At 40.9% G+C, this 18,766-nt stretch overlaps 1 protein-coding gene across 1 annotated transcript in view; it reads left to right on the top strand.

Moving 5' to 3' along the window:
• The window catches only part of KLHL14 (kelch like family member 14), a 60,908-nt gene extending 42,703 nt beyond the window's left edge, over window positions 1-18,205 (top strand). The window contains 6 exon segments of the mRNA XM_039549883.1: window positions 968-1,057; window positions 5,505-5,583; window positions 11,700-11,890; window positions 12,055-12,213; window positions 14,910-15,067; window positions 15,519-18,205. Of these exon segments, the coding sequence (XP_039405817.1) occupies window positions 968-1,057; window positions 5,505-5,583; window positions 11,700-11,890; window positions 12,055-12,213; window positions 14,910-15,067; window positions 15,519-15,659 (818 nt within the window). The 3' untranslated portion in view covers window positions 15,660-18,205.
• The last annotated feature ends 561 nt before the right edge of the window (window positions 18,206-18,766 follow it).

Genomic DNA, 18,766 nt, shown 5'->3' with positions numbered 1-18,766 from the left:
AGTGCTCTGTTGATCCGTGTCAAGCAATAAGTTCCCTGCCTGTACATGCACATCACCTCCCCATTTGTCCTCACCTAGATTTAAGGTGCCCATATGATGAGCTGAACAAGGACATAATTTTTCCTACTGGTGTCACTGGGCCAAAACTACTCTATGTGGTATGGTAACTAATGCTGTGTAAGTTTACATTTTCCATATAATATCATTACAGTGGGTATGGCACAGTGCAATAATATGTGTGTGTTATGTACATGTAATCCTTATTTTTGCATTTTAGCATTTGCAGTGGAAAATGTAAATTTTTAGAAATAGATGTTTGCATCTGTAGCTGGTCCGTAGTAATCACAATACCTCCCCCCCCAAAAAGGGATACTGCAAACCTAATGCCACAGTTTTGATCTTTGTTAACAAAGGGCTTCCTGATTAGATGAATAGAAGATGTGTGATTGTGCTGCTAATGACATTGTACAGGAAATTAAGCGTATACATTTGGAAAAGGCATTAAATCAGCAGGACCTTAATTTAAAAACTTAAAACTGTATGGAAATGCAGCTTGTTCATTGCTGTGTAATAGAAAGCTACTGAACATACTGACTCTTCTTGTGGAAACATTACCAGCAGAACAAAGCTGGGCTGAGGTTTTTTTAATGTTTCCTAGCATACTAGGATTCCTAGCATCTGCTTATTTTCAGGGAAATATCATGCAACTTCACCCCTTTTTACAAGTTCTTTTTAGAGTGGCCTGTATGGCACTTGGGCAGGTGAGGGGGCACTGAGGGACCAGAATTCCTGATTTTTTCCTTTATTATTTTCAAAACTGAATTGCGTAAGTTTACTAAAAAGTGGCTTTGTCTGCTGCTAAGTCAGTGGATGTACCTGCTTGGGGTGACTCATTCTCATGGTAAAGAGGAAGTATTTGATAAAATCAGGATCCTGAGCTGACAAAGAATTCTTGCTTTGCTTGCAGTTATGCCATACAACAGTGCCCATCACTGTGTCGTGGAAGTGGAAAACTTCTTGTTCGTGCTGGGAGGAGAAGACCAGTGGAACCCTAATGGTATGTACAGAATACTCAAAGGCAGAGGGAGCATCTGCCTTCCTGTGCCTTCCTGTCTGTCAGGTCAGCTGATGTAGTGATTAGCAAGGGATTTTGAGGACCCTCAGCCTAATTGTTGAACCTGAGTAAAGGCTACTCTTCGGTATTGATATAATAAATATCTGGTACTTGAGCATTAGCATCTCTGTCATTCATCAGCTCCCACATCCCTTGAGAAATGCCACAGGCAGCAGAACAGACTCTTTCAAGTGCATGCACCAGGCAGCAGCTGTTAAGAATTTTAACCTTCATTTCCAGTCTCCTTCCAGTCATAATGTAATAATGCAATTGCAGTAGATGAATGCTTCTTTTCTATTGTCAAACAAGATCTCGCAGCTCAAGTTGTTAATGTGTTAATTATCTAGACTTTGAGATTCTTAAACTGATCCTTTTTTCAGTCTTGTGCAAGAGCTTCTCATATAGATTATCTGCTGCTACCTTCTTTGATTTGATTACTTCATAAATTTACCGCAAAGAGAAATTAAACAATTTAACAGGCTTCTGAGCAAAGCAAAAGGAGAATATCATGCCTTGCAAAATTCACAGAATTGTCAAGACATTGTTAAAAAGCTTGCACATGAAGAAAGAGTTGTAGTTGTAGCAGTCTGTGTAACAGAGATAATTATGACTGAGAAACCATAAAACAGCTTGCAGGTACACATTTTTACTTTAAAACACCAGAGGATCCAGCTGAAATTACGTATACTGCATATATTTTATTGTGAATGCCCCATTTCAGCATCTGCACTAAACCAAATTATAGAAAATTGTTACATCTGTTCACTACCTAAAAACTGAGACAAACAATCCAGGCCACCCTATAAGCATGTTTCTGGTGTAGTTAAGAATATCACTATATGTCTTAGGAGAAGGGCCCTTTAGTTCTATTGTTGAATGCCCTTTATTTGAAACAGGAGACAGCGCAGTATCACTAATGACAATTTCTTTTAGGATCGTTGGCCACATCCATCCAGTGAGGGCCCCTGTTGTATTTGGTGGTAGGCATATGGATAGGCAGACCTTGTTCCAGACAGTTTATAATTAAATGGCCATGTCACGCGAAGGGTAAAACAAAAGAAGTATAATTACCCACATTTTAAAGATGTGGAAACTGACTTGGAAGGTGATGGAGAGATGGTAGAAGGGGTACATATCCTGCATTTGACACAGGAATCAAACACAATTGTTTGTGAGATGAATAGTACCTAAATTCTGAGATTGCTTAGATCTGGATCAACTCCTGAGCTGAAGATGTTGCTGAAGACATCTACCAACTTCCCTGTCCTGTGAATACCAGTGCTGGGATTTTTTCTGTAGGGAAGATAGAAATAAAAGAGAGATGAGCATTGCTATACTAACCTCTTTATCAAATTGATCTTACTGAAAGTGGACCTGAAATCATAAACTATATCCTGTGCTACTGCTGGGCATATTCTTTCTTGAAACCAATTTGCTCTAAATGTGCAGCTACATGGGGGCAGTTCACACATACCCACTTGAATTTATGTTCAGGCTCTCATCTGCTATCCTCAGAGCCCAGGAGGGACTTCAGATGGACCTACCTGGAACCATCTTGCCAAGGCTTCACAAAGCTTCTACTTCAAATGAGAATTTCCAGTGTGAAGAATTATCTTGGAGATGGTGGCAATGGAAAGGCATTGCTTTAGCCATCAGACCATCTGGCTCTTGAGAAACTGCGTGGACCCTAAGGAGTGCTCATGCCTCCTTTGTGCTCCGCTGACTTCCTGACAGCCCAGAAAGTACGGGAGACATTTTTTCTCACTTTTACACATCCTCCCATGGCTATCCAGTCACAAGGGTTCTTGCATGAGTAAACACTGAGGAAAGCAGGGTGCACAACACAGGCATGGATTTAAGACCAACTTCATAACCTTCAGAGCCCAGCACCCTTTGGCATGGCTGCAGAGCGGAGAACAGCATCTGCCTCCTTTTGTCCCATCATCCTGATTTGCTAATCCTGATTTTTGTTCACTTGTCCCAGGTTCTGTATTCTGACAGGTGCATCCTAACATGGGCAATCTCCTGACAGGTGAGCGAAGGAGTAGATAAGAGTTCTCTTTCAAACTGAAGTCCAGATTTGCAGTCAAAACAGTTACACCAGGCAGATTAAGTAGGTCATCAGTTCCTTTTCCTGCAATCACAGGAATCATATAGTCCCATTTTGTAAATTTTCTAAGCTACATTTGAAAAGCAGTTGGATTTTTGGCCCCCACTACTCCTGTTAGAAAGCTATTACAGAATCCAATTGCTCTGAATAACTAGGAGCCTTATTCTGGTATCCAGTAAAATTTATTCTTTGACTGTCTAAATCACCTTGTTCTCATGCCAAGGCTGGCCTTCAGTTTAATAGTTTTTCCCCTCCTGGAGATTCGTTCCTCTGAAGTATTACAGACAGCACTCCTATCCTCTTTCAGCCTTTGTATTTCTAGGTGCAACAGGTCAAGTTCTTTGTCTCCTGCCATAAGGTAAAACTTTTTGTTCTTCCTGTTGCCATAGTAGCTCTTCTCTGTGCCTGTTCTAGTTTGATTTCATCTCCCTTCCTGTGAAGGACCCAGATTTGGATCCTGCATTCCCACTCTAGGCTTACTAAACCCTTCTTCTACCCTGCACTTTACAGTCTTCTACATACGTGGTGTTTGTAGTGAGCATGTGTATGACATGTTGTGCTAGACAGCCGAGGTCCCCAAATTATAGGTTTGTATGACAACAGTGAAGAAGCTGCTGTATAACTAATGAGCACTGAAGTGCCAGTAGCTCTGAAAGATGTAGTGAATACAGCAGCATTAAAACCTAGAAAAAAAAGAAAAATAAATAGAAGTTTAAACTTAGGATCAATATTTATATTATTTTGACTTTCTGCTTTTCAAAATACAAGTAGATTAGTCAATGTCTTAGATGGTGAAACCTAGAGCTTGTTACTGTTTTGCTGCTCTCTGAATTTATAGCTCTTGATGCCTCTTTTTCTAAATTGTCTGTGTAGACTAAAGGAATCCAGATAGGAACCAAGAGCAAAGCCTCAGTTCACTAAGCTCAGTGGCAGGATGGCCAGTTGCCCTTACAGTATGGGGATCTCACCCTTTGTCTGGAGATGGTGCTGAGATGGTCATGTCTTTGAGTGATGCTCAGCATGGTCCTTGTTAGGCACCCTGCTGGATTAGAAAGGAAATGCTGCATTACTCATCAGTCTTCTGCTTTACCCTCCTCATATAGAACGTGCTTATAACATAGCGAGGAAATCAGTTTACTTCCAGAGCGGTCAGCATGGTTTCTTTCTCTGTTTTCTTGTAGAACATGATCTTAAATTATTATAAATACAAATTCTAGCTGTGTTGTTATTCTTCTCTCCAGTCTTGATGGTCTATTTACACATGCTGAAGTAAGTGTGGAATGAAGCAGGCCAAGCAAGCCCATCCTGCAGAGGCTTGTCTGATGCAAAAATATTCACCTTGTAGAATGCCCAGTGACCATTTATAGAACTGTGACATACACAGTTAGGTTATTCTGCTGGCCTGTGAAGCCTCTAATTCAATTTTTTAGTCACACATACATAAACAAAGGTTTCTGTTTTCAAAATGCTCATCTATTGAAGTCTCAGGTGTTACAGGAAATTGCCATGCACTCTCTTGCTTCAGTTTTCTTGCTTTGATGTCAATCTGCATGTAAAATAAGGTGAAATCTTAATATTGTGAAGACATGAACACAGTTCTTGGGCTTGACAGCAGGGAGAAGCTAGTTAGGTGGTGTATGTTGCTCATGCTTCATATTTTAGCTAACACACTTGGAATAAAACTCTTAAGAGTGTATTCCCCCTTCGATGCACATCTGTAATTCCTTCTAACTTACACTGAAAGTACATGGTAGAATAAACCATCTAGTGCAAACACTGCATACCCCATGCTGATGGCTTATGCAGTTCCTGGTTATTTGCACAAAGGGTTTTTGCCATGTTCCACACAGAGATGATGTGAGGAGAAAGAAAAACGTGTTCTCCCTTTAATTTTTTTACCTGACACAAAATATTCGAGTCACAAAAATACCGTGGGGATGCCTCTTTTGGGCAGTAATTTTATTTAGTGCTGTGATTTATTGTGGCTGTGAAAATACCACAGCGTGTATAAGTAAATTTAAATACACATTTTCAAGATCTTATTACAAAGACCAAGAATAATCACTATCTGCTTTTACTGCTAGTGACTGCTAATTCAAACCTTGCAGTGCCCTATTTGTTGAATTATTACTGTACACATAGCGTAATCATACATTGTTGTAAAATGGGGATCCCTTCATAAAAGGTGTCAACTTGTGAACTATATGTAATATATATTACAATCATGATGTTAAATACATGAAACAAACAGCTGAGTGTCAAAATAATCTATCTTTACAGGGAAGCACAGTACAAACTTTGTTAGCCGATACGATCCCAGGTTTAACAGCTGGATACAACTTCCACCCATGCAAGAGAGGTAAAAACCTGCTATGTTTTTCAATTTCTGTTTTCTCATCCTAGGAGCAGCTGAGGTTTGGCTTGGTTCTGGGAGTAAGGAGGCCTGTAGAAGCACCTAAAATACAGATAAAACTGCAGCACGCAGTTGTGTCCCATTTGTCTCCTAATTTTTAAAACTTTCCAAATTCAGAACTTCAGATGCCAAGTCCTGCAGTGCTAATTCATGCAAAATAGCCATGGACTTCATGCAATTACTGGTTGCCTGAGTACGGTCTGAAGGATTTTCCTGAAGTCTCCGTAGTGTCCTGTCATGTTCCCTGACTGAAGTGTCATGATGAGTTTGCAGTAAACAAGCAGTAATTATAGTCAGATATCTTAGAGGGAACTGAAATCTTCACATGTTGACTCCATCCTGTTTCACCACACCAGCTATGAAAAGCTCTCCTGAACATGTCTCCACTTGTCAGAGGACTCTTAATCCTAGGTGGTCTTTGAGTGAAGTTGCTGTCAGTAAATCCATATTAGAGTAGCTCATGTTTTAATCTTGCTGTGAACCAAAAAGCAAAGATGGACGTGGACTTGAGCAATGACTTGTAAAGATGACGTAAACTTAAGTGTGGATCCCAAATCCTACCCTGGTAGGAAAAAAATCCCATAAACCTGAACTGAATGATGCATGTTTCGTAAGAAGAATCTCAAAGCAGAAGATCCAAAGTTACAATGTTCTTTGAAGAAAATATTCAGTGTCCATCCTTCAGTTCAACACCCATCTTCTCATGGATCCCATGTACAAAAGATCTCACAGTGTCTCCCTCAAATGCTTTCTTTATTCTATATTAGTATTACAGTTTTTTGTTGACTGTCTACAGTATTCAGGTGTCTGGCAGTCATAAATTTATTTAATTCAGTGCAGCCTTGTGATTCAAGGTGTGTCTTATGAGATGCTTGGAAATACGGCTGTCTTTTCAAATTTCCAGGGGTAAAATGTCAGTCTGCAGAATTTTTGAAGGACCTTTGTTCAAGGTTCAGTTGGATTGACCTAAGTCGCTGCTTTGGCAGCACCCAGCCTTCTCCCTCATTCCCACCAGCACTGTCAAATACCCTTCGTGGCTGTGATTGTTTAAAACAGAGGGACACCTTCCTCTCTGGTTCAGCTTCCTAGACTGAGTCGCTGCCATCTTAGGTGTTGGCATGGGGGAGACAGGAGGTGAGCATCAGATTGGGCATCACTGTGCCAGTCATCCTTGCTGAGCTGGGAGACTGACTAGGAGACTGACTGATGTTTGTATGGAGCCTGGACCTCTTCTGTGGAGCCTAATCTGAGTCTTAATTAGGCCCTCTGGGTATCTCCAAGCAAAATTCCTGAGGGGCATTGGCGGCTGGCTGAGCAGTTGGCTTTACTTGGCTGACAAACTACAGAAAGCAGAAGTAGGCCACTGAGGGTTGGAGAAAGGAGGCAGTAGGAATTTTTCTACCTCCACATTGGCCAGTTGTGTTTCCCTGGAAAACTGTGTGGCAGGTGACTGGCCTTGTGCTCCGGTGGGAGCTGCTGCCTTCAGCCAAGAGGCAGAAACTCAGCTGTGCCTTGTGCTCCGGCCCGTAATAAACTGTAATGCATGAACACCACAGCTCCTTACGGAGGTACTGAAATACAGTGGTCCACTCCTACGTAGTTTCTTCTGCAAGGGGCTCTGCTATGACAACGTTAATTGTCACCTCTTTTCTTCAGGATACATAGCTCATGGGCTTGCCCGTTGTTTTTCTTTAAAGGCTCCTAAGCATTAGGGCTGTTGTTGGAAAACAGGGATTTTAAAATCTCTTTCTAAAATGTTTTTGGTGGTTTGTTTATTCAGTCCTAATGACTTCCTCAGAGTTGTTGCAGCTTTCAGAGGTATGGACTGGCCCAGTTTGTAGAAGATCATACGAACAAGAGAGAGCTTTTATGCAGTTTTCTTTCCCAGCTCCTTTAGTGAGATAAAGTTCCCATTAAAGTCAACAGGCTATTTTCCCCCTGCTAGGAGTACAGGGTCATGCCCTGTCTCTGCTGGCATAATGCAGGCACCATTGACAAGACAGACTGTTTAATGGGTTTTTCTGAGTCATTATGGTCCATCAAGTCAAAACCTACTTAGGAATTTTAGTCTGAGAATAATTGGCTGGATAGACTATAATAGCTCCTTTGAAATGAGTGCCAGGTAAATGTGGGACTCGTTCACAGGCAGTATATTCTCAGGTCGAAAATCCGTATGAAATATTTGATAAGTAAACTTTTATCTCACATGCCAAAATCCATATCTGATTGATTTTACTGTATGAGCTATAAAGAAAAGTCTAATCCCATTATGGATTCAATGTCACCAGTGTATTTTCTTTAGAGCCAAGTTTGGTTTCTTTTCATTTGAAGAACATCTCAAAAACAGATGCTTTCGAAAAGCATGTACAATTCCAGGATTTTATTGTTCAGAGAACCAGCAAGTGACTCATAAGCTTTGGAAAAACATATCTGCCTGCTGATGCCATAACAACAGGAAGGTTTTTGGAGAGCAGTTCAGTTAGACTATGATGGCTACTGAAGGAGCAGTCTTTGTAGCAGTTGTATTTGAACTTGTGGTCTGATCCTCAGCTGGATATCTCAGTCAGAACTGTTGCATCTTTCCAGCTCAACACAGAGCTTTTCAAGGTGTTTGGAACAAAACAACATTTAAAACAACTTGCTTTTTCTTATATTCGGAGTTAAAAGTTTTTGTTTGAAGACCACCAAAAAGCATGGCATTGTACCAGGTTCTGAAGAAGTGCAAGTGGAAGTGGGAAGTGAGCAGGTCAGTGTACTCTCTGAGGCTGAGTGAGCTGAGAAAAGGCACAGAAAAAGAGATGAAACAATTTCACATTTTATTTTTGTCTGTGACTTTAGTAATAGTAATGTCAGCCCCTCTTAAGATTATTTATTTTTTAAAAAGCGAAGCATGCACTCTATAAGTGACTCTGAAATCAGGTCCAGATATTGCGACAATCAGTAACAGCTCTGGTAACTTTAAACCTCAGACTGGTAGTTCTGTTTGGTGTTTCAGGGCATAAATTCATCATGTGTGAAAATCACGAGGAAAATCTTCCCTTTTATATGTGTATACTTGAAAGAAGAAGTTGGTTGAGTTGATGGTTGGGTGAAGGGGTGTGAAGGAAAAGCATTTCAGAGACCAGTGAACATCGAGTATTTTCAAATCCTGAAGAAAATCACAAAATAATTATTATCCATATTCAGATCCTGAGGTACATTCTAGTTATCTAATTAGAATGGATAGTGTCTTCCCAGTATTGAGGAGAAAGTTGTCATGCAAAGATTGCTGTATTATAGTTTAATCTGAATCATATTTTACAGCAGTTTAAAAGTCATCACTTGACAGCATGCCTTTGCACACTGTAACAGCATGCCCTTACTCACTGTATCACTGAAAATGAAAAAAACCCAAAAAGCTTAAAATATTTCTGACAGAAGCTACTGAGTGCATGTTCACATCCGAGCAGAAGAGTGAAGTATGCTGATGCTTTCATTTTTGCTCCTTATAGTGACACTGTGTGGATGAAACCAGGAGTACACGTACAGAATACTGTCAGTGAAATCCTGGTTAAGAGAATAATGCATGCAAGTTGTGTCTACCTCTGTTTATTAAACCTGAACTAAAAAAAAAGAAAGGCAAAACATGCTGAGAGCAGTTTGTTAATGGGTTCACCAGAGAAGGTGCACAAGGACAGACGAGTGGATATGGGAGCACTGACAAGAGGCACCCTGTGGGTTTGTGCCTTGTGGCTGCTGGACACAGGAGGGTTGAAAAATGTGTACCTGCCTTTGCAGGCTCTCTCATGTCTAATAGGAGGTGACCTTTGCAGCTTTTCCTACTTTTGGGGCAACTGTGGGCTGTGTTGCCTCAGGCCCATCACATATTCTCAGAAAGCTTATATGCACTTGATTGCCTGTAACACCTATAGCCTCTGTCAAATTGGAGTGAAATCAGTCACAGGCTTTTTTTTAAGAGACAACAGTAGGCAGACATGGGTACATGTACAGTGTAATCAAATTAGCTCTGTTTCCATAGAATATCAGGCTAAAAATATAGATGCACAATTTGCTGCCTGACCATGCAGAGCAAAATATGCCATCAGCTTCTATCTGCCCACTGACAGATAAATTAAATGGTCTTTTCTAATTCATCAGTTGATCTGGAGACACTTGCCAGTATTCCTGTCCTCCTGTTTCCATGGTTTTTTTCAGAAGTCTTCCCTGTGGTGGAGTCCCAGCCCCACTCAGCAAGGGGTGCTGTCCCACACAGTCCAAGTTGCCCATGTGCAGGCAAGGTGATAGCAAAGAAGTGAACAGGAGGTGCTCAGTGACCCTGGCTGGTGAGGAGCCCTGTCAGGTGTGCACCAAATCCAAAAAGTAAGGTCAGAAACAGGCAGTGGTGCATCAAATCTGTTCCCTGAACACCCAGCCAGCCCTGCTGTTTCCATGGCTGTATCTCTTGGTGTCTGCCTCACTTCTCTTCCAACTTATAAACCACCAGCCAGTCTCAGATGCTTTTAACAAAGAGGGAGATTTCTCCAGAATGTTAAAGGATGCTACAAACTTCGTGAAAATAGGTAGCTGTGCAAAAGAGCAAGAACTTATTCCTGCCTTCACTGAAGGAAATGCTCCTGAACATGCCTGGCCAGATGTCAGGTTTAGGGACAGGGCACACCAGACTTGGCTAGTTCAGCTGGTCATGGGATGGCTCTCGGGAAGCCTGGGGAGGAGTTGGACATACCAAAGCTGTTCATTGAGGATGCTGAGCTCTGTGTGTACCACTGCTCATCCAAATGCTTTACAGTGGTCTGCAGGTTCAAGTCCCTGATAGTGCAGGTGACCATCAAGCCCCCAAGATTTACTGCATGATTCAGGACTGAGATATGCAGCTGCTCCCAGATTCAAATTAAAGCGCCTGGGCAGGAACCAGAGTGCATTGAATCAGCCACAGAGCAGGGTTTGGCAAGCTACAGCCACACTCCAGAGTGCCTGCTTCGCAGGAGTTGTCAGAGCTACACTTTGCTGTACCTGGCCTGCCTGCTTATTTCTGGTCTCCCACGTCATTCTGGTTTCACCCAGGAGAAAACTTTATGTTGGGGACTGGCAACTCTTGCCATTCAGTATTTTGTACAGATCTTCATCCTAGCCCAGCTGTGCTCTTCTGCAATTTTCTTTCTCATGTTATTGCAGCTTAAAATTAAAGGTCTCTACTCCAGAAAACCTTCCTGCTGTTGAATGATCCAGGGAGCTTTCCCTGAGAGTGGATTACACCAACCAAGGTCTCTCAAAATCGTCTACTGCTCAATTTTTACTTCAGCAACAAACACTCAGCAATAATTTCGGAGTCACGAGGAAGACAAACTAATATATGCCCAACAGTCCTGGCCAGAAAAATTAATTCTTTAAGTGCACACCTGAGTTGCATGTAAAAGCAGACAGGTGGCTAAAAGTTTTCTCAGGGTTAGCTGAATGGAGACAGACCTCTTTTGAGTTAACGGGTGGAGATGTAGTGTTGTGGCTAGCGTAAGGAAAGTTGTTCTATTTGCAGTACTGCAGAAGGAAGAAAAAAATGATAATTGAAGAAAAATTTTGATGATGTGGTTCTCTTAGTAAATTGGGAACAATGACCCTTGAAGGACCATAAAGAAAGTGAATGTCAAGATAATTTATTATTGTTACATTATCTACCTCATTTTTCACTTTGTCTTACTGAGTTGTTATATCCCTTACAAGGTAATGCCCCAAACATTAATGAGCACCTTTTTATCTTTCACGGGTGTGAAAAAGCAACAAACAGCTTTGAAAAGGGGTATTTCCTGGCAGTTTTATGTGTGCCTAATTGTTTTGACACAAAAAAATGAAGTATTTTTTGATGTGGAATGTGTTTGATTAGTGAAGCAGCCACAGTCTCTAGGACAGCTGTAAGCGTGTGAAGCTCCTGGACACTTCTCTCTGATGTAACATTTGAAGGAGCAGCTCTCTTAGTTCAGGGAGTCAGCCGGAGAGGGGGAAAAAAATGTTTGACATGGCTAATTGGTTTGTTGTTGACTTGTTGGGTTCTGTTCTGCCCTGTCCCCCAGGAGAGCCAGTTTCTACGCCTGCCGCCTTGACAAGAACTTGTATGTCATCGGTGGAAGAAACGAAACTGGCTACTTGTCCAGCGTTGAGTGCTACAACCTGGAGACAAACGAGTGGCGTTACGTGTCTTCGTTACCACAGCCCTTGGCAGCCCATGCAGGAGCTGTTCACAATGGCAAGATATATATTTCAGGCCAGTGTCTTGTATAATTCCTGTTATATGACAAGAAAACCAACCCAAAACCACCATAAAAGAACCCAAAAAATCCGCAGAACCCCAAAACCAGAGAGCTGAATTCCTGCTGCAGCTCAATGTCTTTATGGATATTAATTAACTGATGTGTGTTTACCTTGCAGGAGGTGTTCACAATGGAGAATATGTCCCCTGGCTGTACTGCTATGACCCTGTGATGGACGTCTGGGCCCGAAAACAGGACATGAACACAAAACGAGCAATCCACACTTTGGCTGTAATGAATGACCGACTGTATGCAATTGGAGGAAACCATCTGAAAGGTCACATTTTTAATAGCAAAAAAGTACCCAGTGTCCCACATCTCTGATAAAGAATATTTTTGTAAGACAGTCACTGTTAAATACATTAAAAACCAAGCAACACAATTTAACAGGACACTTGAGCCAGCAATTTTAAAAACATTTTATGCAAATTATTTTAAAATTATAACAGTACATTAAATATATGAGTAATGAATGTATTAGATAATAAAAATGGGAGCTTCCATTACTCAAAGGCATGGACAATTTGTCATTACCAAGAATTCAATGAAACAAACAGATTATTCTTTGACCCGAAAGTACCAGCAATATTTTCCTCTTTAAATCATTTTCCAAAATGTGCAGTTAAAGAGAGCTTTATTCAGAGCAACACACAAAAACAAGCTCCTGATTTAATGAAGAGAAAAAAAAAGGAAACTTCCAGCCATTAAATATTAGGACTAGGCTCTTTAAATCCCTTTTTAGTATTAAATGTAGCTTGTTTATTATAATTCTTTTTAGAGGTCTCTTGTTTTCATCTTTCAAAATGGTCTCATATTAAAATAACTATTGCTTAGGCATCTGGTATTTTTATCTTAATACCTATATGTCATTGCTGTTAAAGATGCTTCTTAATCCAGCCACTTAGACAAAAAGCACACCTCCTGCTCCTTTGTCCCATGATAATATTTAATAGTTTATATTAACTTTTTCTTCTTTCTCCTTTAAAGTTTCAAATGAAAAAAATAAAAGACTCCCAACAACAAAAGAGAAAATCATAATAGAGAAGAAAAAGTGAAAAAATATGTTAAGTGCCAGTAAGACCAGGTCATGTCTGACTCTGGTACCCAGGGCCTACTGTAAAGCCACAGGCTGCTTTTGGAGGTCTGAGTGTCTGTGGAGCATGCAGGGGACCAAGTCCCAGCTGTAAATTTTCCCTGATAAGTAGTACTGGTGCATAAACCCCTGCAGGCAGGTTCAGGGCTGCTGTGCCTCTGCTCCCCTGCCCCCCTCTGTGATGGGTGTTTATGGACTGGACCTTATAAGGTGAAGAGGGCAAAAGCTGCTTGCACATGAACACCTGAAAATTTTGTAGGTTTCAGTGCTTCACAGTGTTGGCTTTTCCTCCTACAAAACTAAAACCTTGCACAGCTCTCCTCTAGCTAAAGCACATGCTTTGGTTTGCAGAGGCTTGAGTTGCTTCTATTCTGCCACCTTTTTTTTTTTTTTCACACAGTTTCACCTACTTCTAATAAGCCTTGCATTTTTGCCTCTACAGCTGTTGCCCTGGGTGCCTTTGTAACATTTGAACTGCTCACTGTTGTGAGAGGTGTTTAACATCCAGGCTGTCTGGTAAAAGGACTTCTTGGAAAAAAATGGTTTCACCTGTACAGTGAAACAAAAGGAAGAACTGCAAGGACAGAGAGGAGGGAGGGGACTGAAGTGTGGATGAAACGTTACAAATTCTCCAGGGGCAGGGAATAGCAGGGCTCCATGGCAAAGCCCTCCTTTGTGAAGCTGGAACTGTGTAGTAGTGTTAGCAGTGCCTTTACCACATCACAGCTAATCATGTGCATACTGCAGTTTGTTACAGAGCTTTTGATGGGCTCTGGGTGCACAGCAGTGGCCTTTTTATGGCCCCTTGAAAACCTTACAGCAGCAAAGAATTATTTCATATTATTATGAATTATTTCATATTATTTCATATTAATTCCAGACATAAATAATATTCTAGCAAGCAGCTTCCTTGTGAAGTGCCGATATCATCAAATGCCCTTTTTGCAGAAATAATACCGTTTGCTGTCATACCTTGAAGAGAAGACAGAAGGGTTAAGTAAAGCACCTCACATTATTAAGAAAGTCACAATTTTACTGCAGTGCTCTGATAGAGAAGGTAGATTGAGGTAGGGAATTGCCTAAATATTGGAGCAGGAACTAGGATTCCTGCGTTCCGTGTCTGTGTTCAGCTCACTTAATTCATATTCATTGACACAGCTTGAGAATCTTGAGCTGAGACCCCTCTGCCTTTTGGTGATCAAACAGCAGCAGTTGCTTGGGCATTTTTTGGCCTACCAGGGAAGGATGGGACCACCGTTTTTGTGGTTACATTTTTTGTTGCCTTAAAGACTTCACCCCAGCTGTGTGCTTTAGGGTATACCTTAAATCAGCTGGAAAATTGCAACTGGTCCTGCACATCATGTCCATCATGCTAAGCACTTTGTCCCTCTAGAACCAAGTGGTATCGGTTGTCTAAGCTCTCCCTGGACTTGTTAGACATTGATTTCTGAGAAAAATTCAACCTGTTCATTTTTGAATAGATTAGATCTGCCAACTTTTGAGGAAGACTGCCAGGACAGTCTCTTCCTACGTGTTCAAACTTGTATTAGCACTGAGAGACAAGGAAGAATTTTGCTTGAATCTGCTTGCATCACTGATAAGTTATTACTGAGTGTTTCCTGATATGGTCAGGTTTTCTATGGATTCCTGATTTGTAGAAGACTAATGGTAAAAGCCTTGAACAGATTTATTTGATCTGAAGTAATGAAGCATTAATGTTACAGAAGTTGGGTTAGATGTATATGAAGATATTGTCTAGAAAAATGTTTAACAATTATAATTGTAGTATTGTAACTGTAATTTAATAAATTTAACAGTAAACCAAGTAATAAAACAATATGTCATAACACATATTCTCTTTTCTCAATGCCCTCATCCAGGTTTCTCCCATCTCGACGTAATGCTTGTGGAATGCTACGATCCAAAAGGTGACCAGTGGAATATCCTCCAGACTCCTATTCTGGAGGGTCGCAGTGGCCCTGGCTGTGCAGTCCTGGATGACAGTATTTACCTTGTAGGAGGCTACAGCTGGAGTATGGTGTGTACCAGCGTTCTACAACCAACTTTTTATTCCTTCTGAGTTCTTGTGGCCAGTGCATGTAATATGCAGATGGGATGGAGAGGAGATGAGAGGGGAAGTAGCTGCAGGGGAAGGTTCGGGTTGGTTTTCAGCTTGTGGAGAACATGGAGTGTTTTTTCACCTTTGTGCTTTCTATTTAGATAAGTTATTATTAGACTGTATTCACAAATATGGAGTAATTTAAAAATCAGAAGGAATTTTGGGAAAGTAATTGATGGGACTGTATGCTTAGAGCTCTGCTTATGAGGAGTCTGATTTTCAGAGGCTGGGTGCTGAAAAACAGAACCAAACCTCTTGAAGAGCTTCTAAGTTAGAGTCACCATGGGTCGTTTTCAAATATCTTTGGCGCTGACGTGTGACTTGGATTTTACCAAAGCCACATTTAATATGACATTTTGTTCTACTACAGGGAGCCTACAAATCTTCTACTATTTGCTACAGTCCTGAGAAAGGGACTTGGACAGAACTGGAAGGAGACGTTGCGGAGCCCCTTGCAGGACCTGCCTGTTCGACTGTGGTATTGCCGGCCTGCGTTCCCTACAACAAGTGATGGGCCAGGAGCACTGACACGAACACTGAGTGCATTTGGGAAAATAATGACGGGTGACGTAAATATTTTATTAGAACAGAATTCCTGTTAAAACAAAGCTACCATAATTGACCCCTCATTCCATGTTTATGCTTTAGGAGCAAACTAAAAGAAAAGAAAAACCAAGTGTTGTCCCATCTCAGATAGGTGCCGGTGTCTTACGAAGCACAGACTGCCATTTCAGACTGATTTAAACTTTTCCTGCTGCAGAGACACTCCTCACGTCAAATTTAACTTAAAAAAAAAAATGATGGCTAACTGTTCAAATACAGCCTGAAGAGACAAGATCAGTATTGTGCATTGTATCTACCTGCATGTGATCTGTGTTGAAGTCATGAGGATGTTGTTTTCATGAATGCTTCAGAATTCAGATAGTGAAAAGCTCACACTGCATTGCAGAATTGTCTCCTCCTCTGTAATCCTAACCTACAACTACTTCATATGCTCTGCAAGCAACACAGCATCAGAAGATTATAAAAGGTAAAGAAATATCATTCAGTTTTTGCACAGCTTGGCAACTAATACACTCTGCCTTCAAAGTCCCCATGTGCAAGTGCAGCAGAAAGCAGACTACAATGAAAGCTATGCTTTACAGAGCACTTCTTGCAATAGCAGCTTAGGGATTAGGATCAAATTCTTCTAATCACAGTTGTGTAAAGTCAGAGTCATTTCACTGAAATCACATGGAATGACTGTTTCTGCATTAGTATAACAGAATTTGGATCCTACAGCTTAAAATCTGGCTTTGTAAAGTAAGTCATTTCTATGACCACTTAATGAAGCACCAGAGACCTTACTTCCTTTTCACTAACCTGTTAGGTATCAGTATCTGTGCTAGTTCTTTCCAAAGACAAGAAGACTGCATTTAATCACAAATTTATTGCTTTGGACTCTGAAATGCTTATGCACATTTTTGGAGAGACACTGGTAAGTAGTTAAAGTAGTCCTGTGTGGTTAATCTTAAGATGCACTCTGAGAGAGTTTTACTATTGATCCAAAGTAATATAAGGCTAGACTTTCCACTGCCTTATAGCCTGTGTAATTATTTACACTTTGCAAAGCGAGTTCAGAATGCCCCCATACGGGACCAGTAGCACTTAGGGCTTGCTTCATGAAGTCATAGTTGCTTGCACAAATCAGACTGTCTACATGTTAAGCTTATGTCTTTCTGTCCTGGCTTTGCAAAAGCAGTGACAAAATCTGAGCCTGATTCTTCACTACCTTCACTACCAGACATAATCATCTGCAGCTCATTAAAGTATGTGCATAATTCTTCCACTGTGGTTTACTAGTGCTGCATCCATTACTCTCAGGACCATCCTCTTCACTGGTGTAAACTGACATCGCTCCATTGAGGCCAATGGATGTACTTTATGTCAGCTAAGTATCTGGCCTTTAATCTGCCTAGCTGTAGCTGGCTGCCCCAGATAAAAGGCAAAGGACACTCAGATCCTGCATTTTCAGCCTTGCACATACCTTTCACAACAGGACTTAATGCTAGTGCATTAAGCAAGGAGCAGGCAGCTGCTGGAGGTTGGTTCTGCTGCAGAGGCAATAGATGGGAGAAAGACTTCATTATTTGCTTTGCAAAATAGAAAAAGGGTAACTGTACACAGAAATTACACTATATATTGATGCTTGAGAGCAATATAAATAAAGGAGAGCAAATACCATGGGACTGCTTCTCTCTGGCATCAGTCCAGTTTTATCGCAACTCCCTTGCTTGCAGCAGAATTACACAACTTGTAAAATTGGAGTAATGCAGTAAAGACTTATACCACACATATGCAATAATCCAGTTGATGAGGTGGCTGCACGCCTGGAAAAAATGTTTAAACAAAATAATTATCTGAAGATGCTAATATTTGAATGTGCCCTTGGGGAGTTTTCCAGTGAGCATCACAAAGGAGCTCATAAAGGTGGAGTGTATATCCTGAAACTCAATCCATTTCTCCTATATAGTGCAATCTTAGTTGGTTTTGTATTTATTTATATTGTTCAGATCCAAGGGATCCCTTGTAAAATATATTTGGTGCAATCATGACTTTTTTTTCCTTTCCTGTTGAAAGTATATAAATATAAATATATATAAAGAAGGAAACTGTTAAGATACTAAATGAAGAAACCTTGTATGACATTTAAAAGGTCTGCCACTGAACACTGACTGTCACCTGTCTCTACTAAAATGTACCATTTTTAAAGGATACTTCTTGTCCTTTTAAATGGTTCCTTTTTTTTATCAAGATAATGCAAAGATTTATGAGGACTGTCTAAATCTTTCTGTCTTTCAGGAAGGCATGACCAGGGAAAAAGTGCTAACTAAATAAGTCACACAAAGAGTGTAAATTTTGTACAGTACTAGACTGTGTAAATGAAGCTTGCTTGTAGGGGGGAAACTTTAAATAAAACTTTATGTACTAATTCAACTGTCTGCCATATTCCTACTTATAAAGTGTATGTATAAATAATATCTACATTAAATTCTTTGGAACTTTTTTTATCATGTAGATGTGTGAACTTCCTTTATTTTGTGGTGTAATATAACAACCTCATTGTTTTCCAAGTGTCACTACTCAGTGCTTGTCAGGGCAGTGACCGCAGTAAAACACGGGTCTGTAGTGAGTTGGTCTTCCCCCGAAAGAAGGGAAAGGTGCTGCCTGGGAAAGCAGCACCTTTTTCCAGCAGGGAAAGCTCCACCCTTGTGCCTGCTCTGACTGGAGAAGCCACTGCATGCCTGTGAAATGCCTCTGCCATGCGCTGCTCCCTCTGTTCCTCTGTCCCACGGTAAGGTAAGTGAAAAGGACACTGCTTTGTTAAGCCCAGTCTTGCTCTGGGGAATTTAGTGCTTGTTGTGGCAACTTCATACCTCTTAAAAATGTTCCTCCTGTGGCAACTGACCCTTCTAACTATGGGTATTTCAGTTCTTGGAGGCAAAGTGCTGGCATGGGCATGCAGTAGAGGAGTTGGGACAAGAGGTATTGCCAGGCTGAGAAGACAAGGTAAAAGCAGGAGGTTCTACCAGGAAGCAGAGGCATTATAAGTGCCAGTTACTATTCATGCATTGTTTT

The sequence above is a fragment of the Corvus cornix genome, chromosome 2 (assembly GCF_000738735.6).
Source record: "Corvus cornix cornix isolate S_Up_H32 chromosome 2, ASM73873v5, whole genome shotgun sequence".
NCBI lineage: Eukaryota > Metazoa > Chordata > Aves > Passeriformes > Corvidae > Corvus > Corvus cornix.
Note: the sequence above shows the minus strand (reverse complement) of the source record. Positions and strands in the feature narration are given on the sequence as shown.